Source organism: Balaenoptera physalus, assembly GCF_965194825.1.
Source record: "Balaenoptera physalus genome assembly, chromosome: 1".
In the NCBI taxonomy this organism is placed as follows: Eukaryota; Metazoa; Chordata; class Mammalia; order Artiodactyla; family Balaenopteridae; genus Balaenoptera; species Balaenoptera physalus.
The window spans coordinates 142,723,616-142,747,364 of NC_138882.1; the positions used below are offsets into that span (position 1 = coordinate 142,723,616).

General features: G+C 31.9%; 2 protein-coding genes across 9 annotated transcripts in view; one reads left to right on the forward strand and one right to left on the reverse strand.

Annotated features, from left to right (window-relative positions):
• DOCK7 (dedicator of cytokinesis 7) overlaps positions 1-23,749 on the forward strand; it is a 184,685-nt gene that overhangs the window by 60,697 nt on the left and 100,239 nt on the right. The window lies entirely within an intron of this gene.
• Positions 5,954-23,747, reverse strand: ANGPTL3 (angiopoietin like 3). Its single transcript, XM_082453768.1, has 7 exons — positions 13,200-23,747; positions 12,439-12,549; positions 10,063-10,177; positions 8,952-9,065; positions 8,428-8,523; positions 6,550-6,816; positions 5,954-6,181 (listed from the first exon to the last, which is right to left on the reverse strand). Exons 1-7 carry the CDS (start codon positions 13,692-13,694, stop codon positions 5,997-5,999), a joined length of 1,383 nt encoding a protein of 460 aa, XP_082309894.1. The 5' UTR covers positions 13,695-23,747; the 3' UTR covers positions 5,954-5,996.

Sequence of the window (23,749 nt, forward strand, 5' to 3'; positions counted from 1 at the left end):
GTAAAGGGCAGGGACTTGTCTGTTTTGTTTACCACTTTATCTCCAGCATATAGAATAGTGTACAAGCACATGGAGAGCACACAGTAAATACTTACTCAGTGAGTTAAGAAATAAGACATTGTACAGTGGTATGAATGGAATTTAGAGTCATGCAGATATGGGTGTGACTTCTGACTCCACTGTTTATTGTTTAAGTAACTTGTTTTAAGTTACCAATTTATTGGCACTCAGTTTTATTAATAAAATGTGAGATGATAATACCTGTCTTCTCTTGTGAGGGTACAGAGCGCAAAGCATTGCACGTGATTGGCACATAGTGTGAGTAAAATTCCTGGAAGATAGGCTGAAGAAAATATATACTGCTTTTTCAAACGAAACAGGTAATATAAGTATTCTCCTATAAATTATGTATATAACTACTTAAAAGGACATGGAATAAAGAAGTGATCGAAGGTTTGTATTGAACAATTTAGAGGTTATCAACTCTCTCTCTTATCTAGTACAGGAATCTCATCTAGAACATTCCTAACTTGTGTTTATCTGTCTTGCCTCTGCTTGGATTATTTCAGAGACAGGGAAAATGGAATTGGGGACTATGACGGGTCTTTTCTTTCATTTTCCTACTTACCTTTGTTATTTATTTACAAATTTATATTTTTTAAACAAATTATATGAATATACTTAAAGTTCACATAGTTCCATAAGGCTTAAAATTAAAAACAGAGGTCCTTCATCTTATTTCTACCAACTTTTCCCTACGCTGATGTCTAATCTTTATTGTCACTCACTAGTAACTCTTTTTGATCCTTCTTTTGGTATTTTACTCTTTGTTTCTAAATAGCGTGTTCATGCTGCTATTTCTTGATTCTTTTTCAAGATTTAACTCTGATATCTCCTCCTTAAAAAAATACATTTACTTGCATAAATCCAGAAAAAAAAAACTATACTTGTCAGCTCTGTAAAGCTTCTTGCAATACAGTAAAATATATCATATTATCAATTATTTCCTCGCTTGCACCTTCCTTGGTCCCTTTGCAACTAAATTATAAGTTAGTATGGCAGGGGAAGTTTTCTAGGCTCACTAGGCTTACTATACAGTTGTCATCTTAGAGCCTATTCACCAATTTTCCTAGAAATTCTGTTTGCATTTCTTTTGCAATGGAGTTCTTATCTCCTATATATTTTTTTCTTTCTTGGTACTCATTATACTGAGAGCCTTTAGTATCTTCCTAGATTAGGGTATAGGAAAGTACCTGCACATATTATATGCTTGATAGAAGTTAGTCATTATTATTATCATTGGCTTTATTAGATTACATTTACCCAATCGTTACACAACTTGAGAGAGATTGGTTTGAAAGCTTAAGGATACTGGGCTTTTGGGGTGTAATTGACTAGGAATGATTTTAAAAAGGAAGGTCATCAAAGTCACTAGTGGCCTTCTTTGTATTTTTACTTGGGCCTTCAATGTCCAGTGAGACCCGAATACCAAATCGTATAGGTTGCTTATTCTACTTAGTACTGTTAAAAAATTTTAGTCTCAGGCAGCTAATATTTTTTAGGAATTTATAATTTTTTAAAAAAACCTTTCACTTATCTAGAAAATCTAGCTTAGGTAGAAATAATTTTAGAATGATGGAAGGAGATATACTCAGCAGATATCAGCTGACACACAGATATCATAAAATTTTACATAAATTTCCATAAATATTTGCTGACTGAATTGTTTTATTGGATCACAATAATACTCTTCTAGCTCAGTTTGAATTCTTTCTACCTTCTGAGGCATGTTTCAAGGTAAGCAGTGATTTCTGGTAGTACATGTTAGTAGGCATTATGCAATCTATATGTGTACATTTTCCCAGTGAATAATGTTTAAAAAAGTAAAGTTGACACAAGGACTCCTTTTAGTTTATATATAGCCATTATCTCTTTAACTCTGCACAGCAGCCTGCACAGAGCCAATACGATTATCCCTGTTTTATAGATGACAAAGCTGACATTCCATAGGGTTCAAAATTATATCTGAATGAAACAGAAATGTAAGCAATTTTAGTGTGAGGTTTTTTTTTTTTTTTGGCTGCTTGGCCTGCAGGATCTCATTGCCCTAACCAGGGATTGAACATGCACCCCCTGCAGTGGAAGCATGGAGTCTTAACCACTGGACCACCAGGGAAGCCCTATAAGACTCCTTTTAGTTTATATATAGCCATTATCTCATTAACTCTGCACAGCAGCTTGCACAGAGCCAATACGATTATCCCTATTTTATAGATGACAGAGCTGACATACCATAGTGTTCAAATTTGTATCTGAAAAAAACAGAAATTTAAGCATTTTTAGTGTGAGTTTTAAAAAAGTATTTGCACATTGTATTTATTTTTAGTAGTAAACTTGAGTGTACTTTAAAGGGTTTCAAGGGATAACAAAGATTTAAAAAATTATTGTCTGAGTAGAGGGAGAATGAATGGACGTGATTGAAGCAAACATTGAAGCAAACAGTTTTTATGTTTGAGATGGAATCTCTGATTTTATATTTTCTAAAATGTCATTGAAACCTCATTTTATAAAGGTTTATTAGGGAGATTGTTAATCCTATTTTCATGACCTTGAACTGCTCATTTCACACCAATTGAGTAATTTTGCCCTATTTGATTTGCCATGAGAACACTTTGGACTTTGATAAAAGGGCCAACATTTGATCACTTTGTAATACATGCGTAAGTGCAATGTTTGTGGTTGTTAGTTATGGGAGAAGAACAAAAGGACATTTGATTATTCTATAACAGAATGTGGAATGTGTAACAATACATATTTGGAATAGGTTTTATAAGGAGGTAAATAGTAGATACTCAAATACTGATTAATGAATACATTTTTGATTAATGAATGAGTTAATTGATTTCCATGAGTTGTTAGGAAGAAAAGATACAAGCGTGAAAACATGCTGATTCTAGGATGACAGCATTTAAATAGATTATACTACAGTAGGTAACTCCTACATGAGAAATGTATATACTTGCTCCCAGTAAAATTCACACTAGTTCAGAGTAAACTCTTGGTATAGAAATTCTGTAGGAATTCACTAAAATCAAGTAGATTGACTATCTTTGGTGCTCTTGGGGTTTTTATTACTATTTTTCACTATTTTTAGTGTTATGATTTGCCAGATTTATTTTTCTGTCTTGTCTTTACTTGTAAAGTGCCAATTGAAGGGGTCCAGACAGTAATGCTGCAAGGTTTCAGAGGAAGGACCTCCATTTACTAGGATATTTGTGGAATAAGTGAGATTATCTGTGCTACCTTGAAGTATAAATAGCATCTAGCCAAGCAGAAAGGTGTGGAGAGGCATTCTAGGAAAATGGAATGGCATTAGGAAAGTATACAGGGGATGTTTCAAAGTGAATAATTTTGATTAGATCTGAGGGTTTGTGTTGGGCAGGAAATCGTTAAAGAAGTATTTTGGGGTCAGATTATAGAAATCCTTGAACACCTGGAAGAGATTTGGATTTTGCTTTGTAGGCTTATGCTCTTCTAATTGGGGTACACACTCTTGTGAGGGCACAGCTAAATGAGATATGCAAGTCATGGTAGAGGAGAGGTGGTACACAAAGTTAATTGCAAAGCCAAAGATGCCTCCTGGGTTCTAAGCTTTTATGACTGGAAGCATGGTAGTGCCATTAATGTATATAAAGAAATAAGGAGGAGAGTGTGAAAAGGTAAAAGGGAGAAGCAGCAGAGGCTGTAAGGTATTGATGAATTTGTTATTTGATAAATTGAGTTTGAAGAGGCTATAGGATATCAAAAGGAGAAATGGCAGGTAGGCAATGGAAGAAGGGAACTGGAGAGAGATCTGGGAGTAATATGTAGATTTGGGAACTTTATTCATGGAAAAAGATGAGTCTGTTAGAGTAGATAGAATTTCTGAGGGTCAGAGTAGAAGAGATGACTGAATATTGTACATTGGTCCACAATGCTAAAGACTAGGATGGATTAGGGCTTTAAAGATGGGTTCAAGTTGGAGATAATCCTTGGAGAGTATAGTAGTATTGTGGAAGCAAACTGAAGGTCAAGTTTGAGAAAATAATATTGTTATTAGTAAGTAGTAGAGAAACCAAAGGGAATGTGGTCTAAGAGATCACTAGATTTGACAGTTGTGTTAGTGGTACAATTAGAACACTTTTGGCAGACTAGTGAGGACAGAAGGACACAGTTTTGTGAACCATAAAGAAAAAAATCCCTTTTCTTTCTCTACCAGAATTCTCTCTCAATCTGAGCTTTATATACAGAAAAAAACTCACTTAGTGTTCCTAAATGGAACAAAATGAAACCTATTGTGTGAGAATTATAAAAAATTGGAAAACAGAGACAAAAATTGGTATATTAAATAATGCATTATTTTGCATTTGAGAACTTCCTATTTTAAGCCATTTTGGCATTCTCGCTCTAAAAAGTCAATTTGGACAGCTTGAATGTAGTTCTGAAAAAAAGAAAACTTACTCTTGCCTTTATTCTTTTGTATTTTTTGGAACAAAATATTTATGTAGGATCCACATAGGTCATCCATATTTGCATGTGTTATATATTAAAAATATATATGACATATATTGGATAGTTTAACATACAGAATGCTGAATATTTATTGACTAATGTGAGTCACTATATAGCTTGGGCACTAACCTTTAAAAATTGGATTTAATTCAAGACTTTATTTCTCCTTGGTAGTTTCTTTAAAATGTATTTAAAAATAAATACTGACAAGTGATACTATGGTCAAAATATCCTCTAATAATCCTTGAGGATTTAGAATTTAAATTATTTAAATTAGAAATAACATAAACATACTTCTATTGGATGTCAATAAAAAACTACAAGAATTGGACTTCCCTGGCGGTCCATTGGTTAAGACTCCACGCCTCCACTGCAGAGGGCACGGGTTTGATGCCTGGTCGGGGAACTAAGATTCCGCATGCTGTGGCACAGCCAAAAAAAAAAAAGCTACAAGAATTTAAATTTCTATAATTTAGGGGACTGAGTCTTTATTGAATTTGGAAACATACTTGAACATCTCTCAGACTATTTAAACATTTAGTTACTTGTTATGATTCTTAATTCTGTTTGAAAACCTACACATAAGTATTAGACTCACCCTGTGTCCAAGGGGAATAAATGATAAAACTTTAACTTGATGCCACCAATACATTCATTCTTATTGTATTCTGACAAGATCCCTTTAAAATTATTTGTTTTCACAATATTAAGTGTTAAAATATGTATACAGTACAGATAAGTTAACAAACAAGTTAAGGTACAGCAATACTTGATATTTAAAGTCAATATGACTTAGCAGTTATGATCTACTGTATTTAAGACCATGAACCTGTTTCAGTACAGTATTTCATCCTGCCTCATTTGGCTTCATAAATAAAACATACCAAACATTTACTCCAAATTATTTTGTAGCAAAATGAAGTATCAGTTTTAAGATTCATATTATCGATTTTCACATGTACTCTGAACTGACTGAATTTTAGTTTTGAAATTAATATTACAGCATTTAAGAAATGTACAATTATTAGTCCTTTATAGTTATTCAAGTTTAGAATTTTAGCAAGAAAAGTAGTTTTTAAACTGAGGAAGTTGTAAAATCAGCTCACATGATGACTTTGAAAATAAAAATCTCTTTGTAAGTTTTTTATTTAGAAAGGTTATTTAAAAATTCACCCGTTGGTTACAATTCAGATTGTGACCATCTAAAATTGATTCGCACGTCACAAAATATATGAATAAATGATCATAAGAATTTTGATTGACAAAGGTAAATGGTGTTCTTTGAGGTGATGTGATGATATGTTTAATATTAAGTTGGTAGTGGCTTTAATATAAAGAATTTATTTCTAAAGCCTTCTATTAGGGATTTAATACCAGATTTTTAAACCACAGTAATTTCGGATGAGTTTAATGTTCAATTTATTGGCTTTTTAATTTGCCTCAGTTCATTCAGAATTTTCTGAATCTGTTGGACGGATCAACATTTTGGTTGATTTGATAGAGTATAACCTTCCATTTTGAGACTTCCAGCATATTCCTCTTCTCCTCTCTGGCTTAGTTTTTGCTTTTGGCTTGTTATATTTACCATTTAGGTTGTTTTCCCCACATACATCATGGCACCACCAACCTCCTAAAAAGGATAGACACGCAGTTTAATAGATACAAACTCATACGTAGTTACTGTTATTATATTTCCCCAGTGAGTATATCTTCATTTCTTATAAATATGACAGTGTTGTATACATATATTCCAATTTAAAAGAATTTATACAAGTCTCATATACCTGACCAAAAATAAAATATCTGAGAAAAGTTAGAGGTAAAATACGTACTCAAACTATAATCAAGTTAACACTTACCTTGAGACGTTTACCTATAGAGAAAATGTTTATATTGGATTCAGATTTTAAAGAGTTGACATTGAAAGATATTAGCTATTACTTTGGGAAGATATTTTGAAGCTTTGAAAATAAAGTATTTATATTAGGAAGAGGATACCTGAATTACTTTCTGGACAGTTGAAGTGTCCTTTTGCTTTGTGATCCCAAGTAGAAAACATCAAATCTTTGTGTTCCGGGAGTGCGTTGGGGACATTGCCAGCAATCTCAACTAGATGTAGTGTATAGTTGGTTTCATGATCTCCCAAGTGAAAAGAATATTCAATATAATGCTTGTTGTCTTTCCAATCTTCTAGCTCAATTCGTAAGATATAGTTAGATTGCTGTACTAGGGAGTATATCTTCTCTAGACCCAACCAAAATTCTCCTGAAAAGAAAAGTTGTAAAAATCTGTGGATTGTTAACTGCAGATTAGGCAGCGACTATTTTTTTTGAGAGTGTTCTTTTTCTTTTTTGGTGTAAGTAGATTAGATGTTTTAGTCTTGAATCCCTTGGTTATTTTAGAGTCTCGTAAAATATTTCTTTTTAAAACAATTTTATTGAAGATAGTTATGTTAAAATAGTAATAGATGTTAAAATACAACAAGTGTTAAAATAGTAATAGGCCTACCTAAAGTCTGATTATCCTTTCTAAAATGGATATTATCAGGCATATTTCACAGGTGAAACATGTTAGACTATTATAAGTACTTTTAGGGCTAGTCATTGGTAAAATATTATCTAACTTCTGGGTCCTTACATGTACTGGCTTTACTGTCAGCTATTTATTAATATGAATATACTATCAAGAGATTTGTTAAGTATTTCCAGAGACTTGGATAATAATGTAATTTTCCTCAAATATAATCTTGGCCTTTGATATTTGCTTGTTATATATGTTTTCTTTGTAGAAAAAGAAGGAAATAAATTTTTAAAAACATTTTAAATTAAAAAGCATAATTTTTAATAACTTTTCTCTATAATTAAACAATTTTATTTGGAATTAAAAACATAACATTGTAAATACAAATAGATCTCTCTATCACAATTACTCTCTCTTTAATTATCCCTTTTATTAAAGCATTTAAGGAAAAAAAGTCAAAATTTCCTTACTGCTGTTGAATTTGTAGATTTCATTTTAAGAATTGCAAAATACAAATGGCTTACTTTCTTGTAGAAATAAATGAGTACTCTAGACTCTCACTCTCAGAAGAAGATTTGGAGCTACAAAACATATCACTGATTCTACCTTTTAGTTAGGGATTTAACTGGTAGCTTGAATACAGAATTATTTAAATGATCAAGTAGTACTGAATGTTTAAAAATTCGATATAATAATGGATGTTATCCACTTTATTAATGAGTACATGTACATCACTCATGGATTTTTATAATGTGCTTTTTGGATTTTAAACCTCTGTCATTTTTATTTTGCTTATTTTGTTTTTTACCTTATTTATTTTGTGATCAAAATATAATAATTTTCATTGAATTAAACTAAATTTATTTTAAACCACACATTGTATAGTATACATTTATCATATTTAAATAATTGAAATCTAAATATTTTGTACTGTACATCTGACAGCTTCCTTGTGCCTTCCAACTTCCAAATAGTTAATATCTAAAATGTTAATAAGAAAGTAGAATGACCAGTGGTAAGGATGGTTTTCTTTGTAGCCCATTCATAGCATTTAGCACTTATTTGAAGCACTTAGCACTTAATCAAATTTATCTTTGATAATTATAATTATGATAATTAGAAGCCATCCAGTTAAATTGTGATAAGTATACATAGAATAGACATGTAATTGTGAAAAGTATAATTCAAATAAAGACACTTGTAATAAGTTCAGTACTTACAAATGTGTAGTTATTTGTTAATAATTTATATGAAGGCTAGGAGTGTTCCTCATTCATTGTTGTATTTCTAATGCCCAGTCTGTAATAGGCTCTTAATAAATATTTTTAAGTTAACCAGTGAATGAAGTCAGCTTACCATCAAGCCTCCCAAAACCATGTTTGTAGTTTTCCCAAGTTTCATTGAAGTTTTGTGATCCATCTATTCGATGTTGAATTAATGTCCATGTACTACCTGAATATAATGAACAGATTGTTTATTTTCAGTAGACTGATGCTGATAGTTGTAACAAAATACGGTTTTTTGTTTGGTTTTAATTGGTGGCTGTACAAGGTATTATTAATGTTGTTATGGTAATAACATTTTATTATTTATTATGAGCCCAAGAAGTTAAGTGAAGGGCAACTAATGAATTTGTCTTAATAAACTTATTGACAAAGGTCATTTCAGATTATTTTATAGAAAAAGATGGAGAATATTGAGTAAATGCCTGAGTAAATACATAAACAAGACAAATATAAGTACTAGATCTGTATAACTACTTGTGTTATATATATTTCATTTTATATGTATTCAGAACAAAAATAACAGGATTAGCCTTACTAATAGGTAGTGAGTAACCTGAGCTAGCTACTGTCTATTTTCTCTTAGGCTCGTTTTACCTGATTTAACATCACAGTAGACATTGAAAACTTGAGAGTTGCTGGGTCTAATGGAATAGATGCCACTTGTATGTTCACCTCTATTATAAATGATGGTACAATCAGCAGGAATGTCTAGAATCAACGAAATGTTATTACGTAAGATACAGTAATAAAGAATGATATCTTTAGAGCTTGAGATTTTACTTGACATTTTATGGAATTGTGGTGACTGTAGCCTTCAGTCTTTTTCAGTAATGTGTTATTGAAAAGGTACTTTATACTAAAGCATTTTTATTAGATGGAGTGTTATGCAAAGAATATCAAAATAGTTATTACCAAACTGATTTATGTTTAAGAAAAGTGACAAAATTAGAATTTTAAACACTTTTTTCCCTTAGATCTAGGAAAAACATAAATAAAATACTATATATGAGATGTTAGTATAGTGCTTGGTGCATAGCAGGTAGTCACCAGATACATGAGGAAAGAGTGAACATACATAGAGGAAACTAACAGAGAACTTTTTTCCTCTATGAATTACATTAAAAATAAATGTGTTTTCAAACCATATCATTTTTTTAAAGCTTGGGTAGGAATGGAGACTTTGTTCCCCCATCTTTTTTGTTTTTCTTATGGAAAGTAGAAACATTGAAGAGAATGCCATAATCTTTTCATCTGTATTCAACAGTTGTTAACATTTTGCCATATTTGCTTTATAAACACAAATACATACAAATACGTATTTTGCTGTGCTGTTTGAAAGGAATTTGCAAACATCATGCCCCTTAACCCCTTCGATATTTTGGCATGCATCTCTTAAACATGAGATTATTCTCTTACGTAACTATAATACCATCATTACATCTAAGAAAATTAATAATAATTTTATATTATCTAATATCAAGTCTATATTTATATTTCCCGATTGTCTTAAGAATGTTTTATAGGGTTTAAAAAAATCACCAGGATCTAATTTAGGTTGACACATTATATTTGTTGGATTTATCTCTTTTTTCTCTTTTAGTTAGTCTAGAACAGGCCCTGAGAATAGAGATTTTTGATGGAAATGTCAAAGAAGAAAAATTTGACGATATTAGTTTCAAGAAGGAAACCCACCAAATTATCTTACCATCATGTTCTACATTTTTTGTTTCATTCAAATGAAGAGAGGGAGTAGTTCTTGGTGCTCTTGGTTTAGAAGAAAGAGAATTTTCTGTGGATTCTTGAATACCAGTTCTTCTTAACTGATAAAAGAATATAAATCTACTTTTAAAAATGGTACTGAATATACAATTAGGGGAAATCTGCGTTCATAATATGTTATTGTTTTCGATGTTAAGAGGGATAAGCAATGCTATACATATTATACAGACTTCCTGTTCTCAAAATATTTAATCAGGCACATAAAGAGTTCAAAAAAATAGAGAAAGACAAGGCAAAAAACAGAAATTGATCAAAAACCAGTAAGATCAAAGGCAGAGACTTTACTTAGAATATTTTAATATGTTCTATTTATTTATATGAATGTAATATACGTTCTGTTCAGTGACACAGGCAGATTTTAAATTTCATAATTCTCAGTTGTAGGTCTTAAGACCTAGCACATAATTTGAACAAGGCTACTTTTTTGATAGTTTTTGACATGTAATCATATCTGTAGAGGTAACAAATTGGCAGTTTTATTTGTGTACTTTCAATATATTCAATATTTCATTGTCTGTTGTGCTGGGTTTGCAATTTATTGACCGATAGCTTTTCTTATTGATGGGTTGAGAAGAGCAGAGTATGTAATGTGTTATTAGTGTTAGTTTTTTGATGTCAGCATAAATGGCATTTCCTAGGATATAATGCATAAAGATCCGTTGTAAAGTTCACTTACTGGATGTTAGTCTTTTCTACTAAGTAACTGTGATCTTATAGTAACTTAACTTTACAGTTTTGGTTTCTTAATTTAAATTTGAATAAGTTGGGTCAGATGATTTAAGGCTTCTTCCAACTTAGAATTCATTGTTGAATTCTTCATACATTTTATTATTAGACAGGATGTATATTATTTTATAATAGTGACATTTTGCTTTTGTGAGCAGGTTAATTTACTCATAATAAAAGATATAGGAAAAGAATTAGAAAAGTAACATATAGTAAGAAGGAAACTATGGAAATCAAAACTAGCTGGCAAAAACCCCTTTTCAGACAATTAGCAAAAATAACCTAATAAAATTATGATTCATAAAATTACTGAAACATAATGTGTTTGTTTGGTGGAAATTGGTAATATTTGTTTTATAGTTCTTGGCATCTATTTTTTTTTTTATACCAGTTTCTTCAGGTCTGTATTATTTTTGAAACTCTCTTGAACAGCTGTTTAGTAGTATTATTACTAATTAATATTTTTGAACTATGGTACTATATATTGGAAATCTTAGATTTTGGCATAGCTTTATTCCAAACACGTATCTCCCTTGCTCACCTAGCCAGTTATTTACATTGCAGATTAATTATATTTTTGGGTATTAAACTTTAATTATTAGACATACAGCTTCTAATAATAATATTAATCATAGTAAGTTTTTATTGACTTCTTTGTGCTAAATGTGACATTACCTTTATTAACATGTATTTATTAAGTGCCTACTATGTGTCAGACAGAGTCCTATATTTTGGAGCTATAGCAATTTAAAAAAATAGAAGAAACTTTCTGTACTTACAGAGCTTACATTCTAGTGCAGGGACAGGCAAGATAAATAACTCAAATATATATTACGTTAAATAGGGATAAATGTTAAGGAAGAAAAGAGAGTAATGAAGGAGGTAGCAGGTTTCAAGCATGGGTGTAGGGGATTATAATTTCTGATTAAGTTATCTGGGAAGGCTTCTTTGAGAATTTTGTATTTGAGAAAGACCTAAAGTGAGTAAGAGTGGGCCCATGCAGATACCAGGGTGAAGAGCATTCCAGACAGAGAGCAACAAGGGCAAAGACCCTGAGATAGCAGCCTGTTTGATGTGTTTGTGTAACAGTAAAAAGGCCAGTGTGACTAGAGTACAGGAGATGAAGTCAGTGAGATGATTAAGAGTCATCTGGGTCTTATGGGCCACTACGAGTGAGACCGGAAGCCATTGTGCGGTGTTGAACAAAGAGAGAGATAGTCTAATTTAAATTTTAATTGAATCTCTTTGGCTGCTATATTGAGGATATACTTTGCATGAATTCTTTTTTTCTCACAACAGTCCTGTAAGACAGGTTCTTTTATTATCTACATAGAGTGCATGAGGAAACTGAGAAGGGGTTAAGTAATTTATTCAAGGTCACACAAAAGTTTTAGAGCCAAAATTCAACCCCAGGTAGTTTATTAGCTTCAGAGCCTGCAAACCTAATGATCATGCTGATGTGATCCTTTTATTCACTATCCAACTATAATTATTTAAAATAATTTTAGGGTCAAGTGTTTTCATAAACCTAAATTTTACGTAAAAGATTGGACATACTATTAAAATATTGACTTACCTGATTTTCTATTTCTTTTATTTGACTATGCTGTTGATTTAATTGTCTGTATTGTTCTTCCACGGTCTGAAGAAGATCTTTGATGCTATTATCTTGCTGTTCTACAAAAGTCTGGACATAGATTATAGATTGGTTAGCAGTTTCTTTCTTTTTTGTTAAATTAGACTTTTTTATTTCCTGTAACACTATCACAATCTAATTTTTTAAACTAATACTGGATTAGAAAACTGGTACTGGCAAACCTTTTCCCCTTGTATTCTTCTTTCACATAGTACATACTTTAGTTTTTGTGTTTTATTTAAAATGTACCATCTCTAAAATCTGATTTCCTGAACTTTAAACTATTTCAATTAAATGAAAAAAAAAAACAGTATTTTAATATCTTTTCCATTAACTGTATTACTTTTATATATTTTAAAGATGGGAGAATAGTTACACAAGTTATATTCCTTTAGCTTTTGACTTGCCTCCAGTAATTTGCAATAGTATAATAATTTAGTGTTCTAAATTTCATTGCTTAACTGTCTTGTAATTTTCATCTGAAATGCAGAGTTTAGTTATTTTCATAAATAATGTTAGGGAAACAAAAACCAACTTGAATTTATAATGGGAAAATTTATTTCCTGGAGTCTTTTTTTCATGAGAAAAATATAGTGTTTCAACAGTTCAACAAAGTATTTCAAGTAGCATGTTTTAAAATATTTTTTAAAAAAGATCCACATTGAAAACATAATCATGAACCCTCTTTGTCTTATACTTACTTTGAGTGAAGTTATTTCTGGGTGTTCCTTAATTTCAGGTTGATTTTTAATTAAATTGGTTAATTGGTCCTCCAGGTATCTCACTTTTTGTTGAAGTAGAATTTTTTCTTCAAGGAGACTTTCAAGTTTTGAGTTGAGTTCAAGTGACATGTTCTTTACTTCTTCATTTTTGACTTGCAGTCTGGATGTAGTTCTTCTAAGTTCCTTTTCTTCTTCTTTGATTTCATTGGTTTGCAGTGATAAGTCATAAAAAGACTGATCAAATATGTTGAGTTTTTGAAATATGTCATTAATTTGGCCCTTAGTCTTATGAACAAAGTCTTTAAGACCATGTCCTAACTGAAGTAGGCCATTGGCTAAAATTTTTACATCATCTAACATAGCAAATCTTGATTTTGGCTCTGGAGATACAGAATCAAATGATGAATAGTCTTGGTCAATTCTGGAAGAAATAACTAGAGGAGCAATAAAAAGAAAGAGCTTAATAGTGTACATTTTTATCCTAATTATTCACTTTAAAACGATTTGGAATTTGTTTTTTTCCTGTAAGCATACCTAGACTTCTGAACTCTCTATATAACACTATTTGCCTCATAAACAGTAAGGTTGGCAGGTGAATATAGTTAATCATTAAGCTGTTTAAACTTGTATGAATGTAACCTTCCACATTGAGATAGATCAATGCTAAATGAAGTCAAAGAAATGAACAAAGAATTTAATAGGTCATTTAAAATGATTATTGTATTTAATTTTGCTGTATTATAAACTGCACTTTCAGTGTTATGAGATCTACCTGTTTTTGAAAGCTCATTTTAATTTGTCATGATTTTTAAAGAGATTTACAAGTAAATACCAAATTCTTTTGACTGATAAATTCATCATTAAAGTTGAGGAAAAATTAATGAATTAAGTATACATTTCCCAAATTGTATTTTAGTTTTTTTTGGAAACAGTGATCGATTAAAAAAAAAATGCCTTCTCTGTGAAACCTTCCTCCACATCTGCAGGTGGTGGTAATGCTGCATTCCCATGGTACTCTATATAAGCTAACATATGATTATATATTCCCTATTATTTGTCATTGTAATTATTTGTTAGTATATCTTTTTGCTTCAGATAATCTATCTAAATCATATTTGTATATTATCACAAAATCCCATACATTAAAAGATGTTTCATCCTTTTTCTCTGTTATAGTCTATGTCTCTATGTTCTAGCCTCTTTTCCGTGTGCCCACTGTAAGACCAATAGGTTTTGTGATTTTCTAAGGTCAACCAGAATTAAATATTGGGTTGACCAAAAGAAAGGTTTGTTCGGTTTTTTCCATAAGATGGCTCTAGTAGCACTTAGTTGTCTTTAACTTCATTCAAAACAATTTTGTTAGATTGTATGTGATAGCTGTCATATCAGTGTGCATTTAAAAAAAGACTTATCAAAATTGGTGAATTTTTGTATAGCCATTTTAATATTGAAGATGGAAGAAAAAGCAACATTTTTGGCATATTACGCTTTATTATTTCAAGAAAGGTAAAAATGCAGCTGAAATGCATAAAAAGGTTTGTGCAGTGTATGGAGAAGGTGCTGTGACTGAACGAACATGTCAAAAGTAGTTTGTGAAGTTTTGTGCTGGAGATTTCTCACTGGACGATGCTGCACAGTCGGGTAGACCAGTTGAAGTTGGTAGCGATCAAACCGAGACATTAACTGAGAACAATCAACCTTATACCACACGGGAGATGGCCAACATAGACAAAACATCCAAATCAAGCGCTGAAAATCATTTGCATCAGCTTGGTTATGTTCATCGCTTTGATGTTTGAGTTCCACATAAGTTAAGTGAAAAAAAAACCTTCTTGACTGTACTTCTGCATGTGCTTCTCTACTGAAACGTAATGAAAATGTTCCGTTTTTAAAACAAATTGTGATGGGCAATGAAAAGTGGATACTGTACAATAATGTGGAACGGAAGAGATCGTGAGGCAAGCAAAATAAACCATCACCAACCACAGCAAAGGCTGGTCTTCATCCAAAGAAGGTGATGTTGTGTATATGGTGGGATTGGAAGGGAGTCCTCTATTATGAGCTCCTCCAGAAAACCAAACGATTAACTCCAGCAAGTACTGCTCCCAGTTAGACCAACTGAAAGCAGCACTCAACAAAAAGCATCCAGAATTAGTCAACAGAAAACGCATAATATTCCATCAGGATAATGCAAGACTGTATGTTAAGCTTGGCTGGGAGGTTCTGATTCATCCACCGTATTCACCAGACATTGCACCTTCGGATTTCCATTTATTTCGGTCTTCACAAAATTCTCTTAATGGAAAAAATTTCAATCCCCTGAAAGACTGTAAAGGGCACCTGGAACAGTTCTTCACTCAAAAAGATAAAAAGTTTTGGGAAAATGGAATTATGAAGTTACCTAAAAATGGCAGAAGGTAGTGGAACAAAAGAGTGAATACATTGTTCAATAAAGTTCTTGGTGAAAATGAAGAATGTGTCTTTTATTTTTTTTTATAAACCAAAGGCACTTTTTGGCCAACCCAATACTTAAAATGTCAGAAACTATTTGCCCATTATAAGTTTTTCTAAAGTTTGTGTGCTTGGTAACAATATTCATGATCTAAATTTAACAAAACCAAAAAATTAATAGTATGATTAAAAATAATGTTCCACTGTGCTTCTAACTTAGTGTTAAAAGGAAAAATACTAAATGTTTCAGTTAAATTATAAGTGATTATTTTTCTTGAGTGTTCATATTAAGAACTTTTTTGAGAAAATAATAAATACTTTTAAAATGCCTTATCTTGACAAATTAATATAGTAAAATTGTTAAGAGTGTGGTCTTTGGAATAAGACTATGATCTGGTCCAGAAGCCAGATCTAGCTATCCTGCGTTAGATAAGTTACTTAACCTTCCCACACCTCAGTCTCCTCTTCTGTAAGTTAGGTATTTTTTAGTACATACTTAAGGAGAAGCAAAAGAAGTAATATGTGTAAAGTACTTAGAACAGTGTCTGGCAAATAGGAAGTACTCAAAATGTTAGTTATTATATCCATGAAATGACCTTTTAATTTGTGTGTGTGTATGTGTGTGTGATTAGCCCTATCTAAATGAAATTTTTCATAAATGCAACAGCTCTTTTGCAAAGGGAAAAGTTTTAACATAATGAATTTCAGTTTAAATGGTAAATTATCAAGCAAAACTTTACAAAATTTATCATTTCCAAATTTCCATTCTTAGAAATGCTTCTTCCTGGAGTAAAACAGAGACCCTTTCTTTTGATGATTTAGGATTAAGGGCTTTTGGATAGAACAGTTGCAGTAGATGTAGTAAACTACAGTGGTTAAGAGTTTGATTCTGGAGAGAGACTGGCTGAATTGGAATCCTGGCTGTGCTGTTCTTCAGCTCTGTGAAACTACTTAGCTTTTCTGTACCTTGGTCAAATTACTTAGCTTTTCTGACCTCTGTTTTCTTGTCTATCAAGTGAAGATAATGTCTACTTTATAGAGTTATATAAAGATTAAAAATATTTTAAAGCACTTAGAGCACTACCTAGTGTTTAGTAAACACTACATAGTATTATGTATTAGTATTCTTTTGTAATTAAAAAGGCAATGCACTTATGTAATATTGCTGTAATATTTTATTGGTAAATATTATCTAGTCTTATGTTAAGGTGACATAAATTGGGAAGTTTTGCTAGAGTCTGGGTTTTCTGAGTTTTGGTCTCTTGGACCTTGATAAGTACAAGGAATTAAGTCTTTTGTTTAGCCTGTATACTTTTTCTAAGTGTCCAATACAGAACCACATAAATATTTCTGTTTGTAAGAGAAATATAGAATGCAAGTAAATAAAAATATACAAATACTTCCACTAATGAAGAAGAAAACAAAATATTTTTCCTTATTCTTCATTTTCATCTTACCTTTACCACTGGTACATGTTATGGAATTATAGAAGTGTATGTTGAACTAGTGAAGAAATTTGAATTTTCTCCCTCTTTTTAAAAGAGATATGTTAGTGTTGTGATCATTGGTCCTGAAGGGCATATTTCGAAACTTCTCCTAACTAAACTGTCTACTTTTCTGGCTTAAAACTATTGACCCTGATATTTCATCCATTTTCTAGTTGAGGGGGAATGGAGATGGGCCAGCTTCTTGTCTCTATTGTACTATAAGCTGTTCATTGGTAAGATCTATATCTGTTTTAAATTTATATCCTATACAGCACTTTAGTATAATGCCTAACCTGCTGGAGAAACCATACATTTTTATTGAATGAGTAAGATAATGATAAAGTCTTAACACTGGAGTTTTTCAAACACAAAATTTGCATATAATAGATACGCCTTTTTGATATAGGAGGTTCTTTTCAGAGAAAGGAATTTGAAAAGTAGTCCCTTCCAGTGCATGAAAGTAACTGGACACTAATACCAAAGAAAGGCTGTGTGAAGGAATTTCCTTCTATTTGGTTACTCTGCTGGAGTATTGACACTTTTTGCACAATTTATATATTTCCTCACATGTAACCCTAAAGGATAGATTAGAGGCAGCGGTTGCATATTCTTGGTTTATAGTATATTGTCTCTGGGTAGAAATATCTGGATAATTTTTTTTCTTATCATAGTTTGACATGTTATTGAATATAATTAAAATAAATAATTTGCCTAATTACAAGCTGTGGAAGAGTGTCAACATGGGAAATGTAATGAAAGTAGTAATTTTGTAAATGATTTTTACATCTACCTTTTAATGCCTCCTGTCTGAGTACACATTGTTAAAGGCAGAATCTAATCTTTGCTTGAACTTGTGCCTGTTTAAATAGAACCCTGATGAGATGTAACCAGTAATGTTATAAAAACTTAAAATTTTTATGCCAAAGAAAATAAGAAACTAAGCAAAATTAAGACCTAATTTAAGAATTCCTAGTTTCAAAGAACTAATATACAAAATTTCTTAGCTGCATAGAATTTTAGGACATTTGGGAGATTTGTTTAAATTCTAAGCAAAGCAAAGTCCTTTATCCTCCCCCAGGTTGTGCAATCTTATGGAGATTTGAGTTCCAAATAAAACACAAGGCATTTTGGGTCTGTTGAATATAGTATCACTAGTAATTTCTTCCTTTTAAACTGTGGTCACTTGTTTTTGAATTAATATATTCGGTAGAAAGATTCTAAAAGTAACTGAGAAAAGCATATTTATAAATAGAAATATTTATAGTAACTAAAGAATAATGCCAGAGTAATATCAATACATTAGCTCCCTTTTCCTCTCTTTGTCCAGAACAGCACTGTCCAATGGAAATATAGTGTGAGCTATATGTGTAAAAAACTGAAAAGAAACAAGTGAAATTAATTTTAATAGTATGTTTTGTTTAATCCAAATCTAGTATGTACTTTATACTTTCAGGATATCTCAGTTAGAACAGGTACAGATCAAGTACTCTATAGTCTCACTAGACCATATTATTGGACAGCAGAGGTCCAGAAGATGAGTGACCTTTGAAGGAGTCATTTTATTTATCTTAGCTTTTTTCTCATGTTCACTATTAATAAATGTTAATTTGTTATGTTGAAAGTATTTATTGTGGAAACTCAGATATTTGAAAAACCTATACAAAATAAAAATGCTGACTCTTCCCTATTAACATTTTGGGGTCTATCATACCAGTTCCCTTGGATGACTACCTAAATGTAATTTTTTTTTAACACAAATGGGAATGTGTTATGTATAGCTCGTGTTATATATATAAATTGATTCAAGACCATAACATTTTAAAATTTATTTTCATATGAGTGCCTATAGATTTACCATATCCTTTTAAATGGCTGCACAATCTTTTATTATATGAATGCACCTTAATTTAATCATCTGCTTGTCAATGATCATTTCAGTTGCTTGCAATTTTCTGGTTACAAACAATATGCATAGAAAATGTGTTTATATTTGTGTATAAATATTTTCATATGATAAGTTCATAGACGTTAACTTTCAAAGTAGATTTCTCTTGTCAGATTATCCTTTAAAAGGATTGTGCCAATTTATATCCCTACCAAGAGTATATGAGAGTTCCTCTTTTCCCATGAAGTTTTACCAATGCTTTAAATGAGAAAGACAAAATATTGATAAACCTAGTAGGCACATATATCTAGTTTATTTTGCTGTCTGTCTTGCTCTCTTTGTGAATTACCTGAGTATTATCTAAGTCTCCCTCCCCCCATCAAACTCCCCACCCTTTTTTTGTTTGTCTCTTTCTGAATAATTTTAGGAATTATTTGCATGTGATGGATACTAACTCTTTGTCATGTGTGTAGCAAACAGTGTTCTTCCAATTTGTCCTTTGTCTTCCACTTGTGTTTATGGTATCCCCTGCTCTGTAGAGGCTTTAAAATTTGTCTTTTATGATTTTTTTGTGGCTCATGCTCAGAAATGCCTTCCTCACCTATAAAATATGGTCTCTTTAAAGGTTTTCTAGTACTTTTATGGTTTTATTTTTATTATTTAAAACTTTGATTTAATCTGGAATTTATTTTGAGGAGGTGGTGAAATATGAATTCAGCCTTAAAAAAGGCCAGTCAGCTATCTCAGCAACTCAACACTTTTCATTGATCTACCTTCTCTCTGCTGATTTAAAATTCCTCTGAAGGAGTATTATAAATGCATGGTAAAGACTTACTGGGTTTATGTGGAAATTTATTAGTGGAGTTAGCAGTCAAATGAAAAAGAGTCTGGGCTAAACGCGTGCCTTTCACCTTCATAAACAAGTTGAATTTAAAGTTGTATTGCTTATATTAGAAATCAAGCATAGCTTAATGTTCAGTTAATTTGCATTTCATATGAAAATTCGAACTCCAGAAGAGTTAAGTAACTAAATATTATGTGAGTTCTGTACTGTTCATTCAATCATTTATTCATATGAGGAACTATTCTAGGCATTGGAAATATAGCAGTTAACTAGATAGGTAAGGTCCTTGCCCTCATGGAATTTGGGCTTTATTTAAGGAGATACATAAACAAGAAATAATGTACAAACAAACAAGATAATTTGGGATTATCTTAAGCAGATTATTTAAGAGTTGTGAATGGAATAACAAAGTGGTGTTATGTGGGGAGGTAAAGTGAAGCTTTCTAAGACTCAAAAGATGGGAAGGGGCCAGTTATGTCCATATCCACAAAGCTAAAACAGTAGTAATCCAAATGCAGAAATTGAGGGGTGGGGGAAGGCATGATGTGTTTTGATTTTCTATGTGTTTTGCATGTGTATCCTACTTGCAAATTTCTCACTGAAATTTATGGGCAGATTCTTTAGTTTCAAGTCCTCTTGTGGGCCCCAGTGACATTCTATGTTCATAGCATTTATCATACTACATTATAAGTATTTGCCTGTCTTATTCTCCCTCCAGACTGTGAGTTCTATCAAGTCAAGAACTTTGTCTTTTATCTCTATATTCTCAGTATCTAGTATACTGCATACTCAATAAATGTCACAATGAGGCATTATAAACATAATAAAGGCCGATCTGTTATCATGCGCTTTGGATCCTGTTCTCTCCCACCATTTCAGGAATCTTACATTCTTGTTCTAGTGTATGCAAACTCTGTCTCAACTAAATTCCTTTCATTAGGATTTAATCAAACTTAAACCTTTCCAATCTTAAAAAGCTTCCAGAATCCCTATGTTCTATCTCCAGCTATTGCATTATCTTTCTCCCATTCTCAGCTACACTCTTCAGAATTTCACTTATTTCATTTTCTTACCTCCTACTTACTCTTTAAACCTACTTTTGTCTGTTTTCAGCCTGAGATTTCCAGTGACTTTGAAGTTGCTAAATTCAGTTGACATTTTTCATTTCTTACCTCATTTGGTCTGTGAATAGCATTTGACACTTAACTCTTATAATTCTGCTTGTAATTTCTTCCTTGGGCTTCCTTGCCACTGTACTTTCATGGTTTTCCTTCTGTTTCTTTGTGGGTGCCTTATCAGTCTTTGTAGGCTCATCTTCTTCTGGATGACCACATAATCTTGAAGTTCCTTAAGACTCCTTTGTTGGAATAATACACAATGAGAGTAATTAAGTGATATTCTAGTTCTCTCGTAGTTGATGTCCTTGAGAATGGTTCTCAGCACAGGAAAAATGATATATAGGTACAAGATAGAAAAGAATAAATAAAAACCTTGTATTCTTGAATTTGAATTTGGATTATCACTATGAACTCAGGATATATTTCATGTTAAAAGCATTTTCCCCTAACTCTTTCAACTTTAAAAGGCCTAGAAACAATGAATAACCCACAATGAGTGGCCTGGAAAAACATTACCCATTCAAAAACCCCAACTCCTTGGAGAAATGGCTGATTCCAGGTTTGGGAAAAAAGTGTACAAGAAGAGCCTGGAGGTCTTGTCGTAACAGATAGTAAGAAGCCGTCAAAGACTATTATGACTGAATCAAAAGGAATCATGAGCCAGTTTGAATCGACCTTTTCACTTGTCAAAGATAGTACAATTTGAACACCAATAAAGATAATAACTGCAAAATATTGAAACCCGTTAATATGTTTGGTCCATGAGTTTATAAGTGATCCTTTAAAAAAAAGACACTATCCCTTTTAGAGGAATGTAATGTACCAACTGATTATTTTGAAAACTGGCAGCTAATGGAAAAGAATCAAGCATTTATTCTTGCCTCTCATATAATGGCTCACTGGCAAAGCAAATAGTAGATAAGGGAAAAGTGCTCTTCATAGAGATATTCCAGCTGTTAAATAAAGAAGCAGTGATAGAATATCACCTTTTGGCAATCCTTAATGAGTTAATGGATTTAGGCATTGGTCATCATTGTCTGCTAATTGCACAAAAAATGAAACAACAACCAAACATTTTCCTTCTGATAGAAGGACACAGTACCATTTATGAAGTGATCTTGCCACCAAAATTTGACCAAGGCTCTAGATTCAACTCTCAATTCATAGAAAACACAGAGGAACATGTTAAATGTCACTGCAGTGTGCAGTCAGTAAAATCCAGCCTCTGGAAAAATCTACACAAAAATATCAATAATTCTTCAACAAATGTATTGCAGAGGGAGTAGATGAAAAGACTTCTCCATGATCAACTGAGTACCTGTCTGTTCCTCCCATAGCTTCTGCATACTTCTCTCACAACACAGCATTGTTTTGAAATGATCTTGTTTATAGGTATTTCTGTGCCATTAGATGTGTGATATATTTTACCTCTTTTTATCTTCTTGTTTTTAACTTTTGACATTTTAATAATAATGTGTCTTGGTGTGGGTCTCTTTGAGTTCATCTTATTTGGAACTCTCTGAATTTCCTGGATCTGGATGTCTGTTTCCTTCCTCAGATTAGAGAAGTTTTCAGCCATTATTTCTTCACAATTTTCCGTAAGTAGGTTAATGCCACTATACATCCTGCCCTGCAACCTTTTTTTCATCCAACATGCTGGGTATCGCTTTCTGCATTAATAAATACTGCTGCATATTGTCATTTTTAGGACTCTGAAATGTATTCTTCTTTTAATATATCTTAATTTAATTAATTAGTCCAATACTGATGAACATGTTTCTTTATAATTATTTCCTAATATAAAATATGTCATGAATTTCTTTGAACACACCCATTTGTACATATATGCAGTTCTCTCCTTAGACTAGAGGTGGGTTTGTTGTGTCAAAGAGTATGGTCATTTAAAATTTCTATATTGCCCTACCACCTTCTAGAAAATGTAGACCTATTTTCATTGTCCTAGCAGTTGATGAGGAGGGTTTTATTATGCTTGAAGTCTTGTTCATCAGCTCTCAGCAAGCATTAGTCTTCAGGTAAAGTAACTCTCAATCTTTTTCTTTTTCTTTTTTTTTTTTTTTAAGCCCTCTCTTTTGGTGCCTTTCCTTGAATTATTTCTCATCTCTGTGTTGGCAGCAGGGACTGTTAAAGCTGTGTAAGATGCAACTGGGCATGAAGTCAAATAATTGTAGAGTAATATGTGATTTTCTCATAGTAACTACCTAATACCATTATACCTACCATATTATCATATGTGTTTTTGAATAATAATGTAGAATATTATACCTCTTAAAACCTTGATCACATTTGTACAAAAAGCCTGATTTCTAAATGTCATCCTATTTATATCTGCTTGGAGAAACTAAGGTAATATTAGAACTGTCTTTTAACTTCTTAATAATGTTTCTGTTCATACTTGTTTATTTCCCAGAAGCCCCTTCTAGAGGAAAGAACATGCATTTTGAAGTCTGACTGAACTGTATTCTCATTTCAGCTTTGCCACTTATTTGATTGTATGTGAAAATCTCTTAACTTTTCTGGGCCTCGATTCATCTGCAAAAGGGGGTTATATTTGATTGCTATCTGTTTGAACGACTACTCTAAAGGATCAAATCAAGCATTGTATGTGAAAATAGCATAGTGTCTAGCAAATGCTAATAACCCAGTATTTGTTCATCTATTCCTTTTGTGGTGTGTAGTAGTGATACATAGTGTTTTTAGATATGTATTCACTATCATGTATACTA

Excerpts from the sequence above, each read along its gene's own strand:
- ANGPTL3 (XM_082453768.1), bottom strand. The coding sequence starts at position 13,694 with ATGTACACTATTAAGCTCTTTCTTTTTATTGCTCCTCTAGTTATTTCT. Across the intron at positions 8,524-8,951 it reads CTACTGTGATGTTAAATCAG|GTAGTACATGGACATTAATT; the intron begins GTAAAACGAGCC and ends CATTATATTCAG. Across the intron at positions 6,182-6,549 it reads CTGTCCAGAAAGTAATTCAG|GAGGTTGGTGGTGCCATGAT; the intron begins GTATCCTCTTCC and ends TATCCTTTTTAG.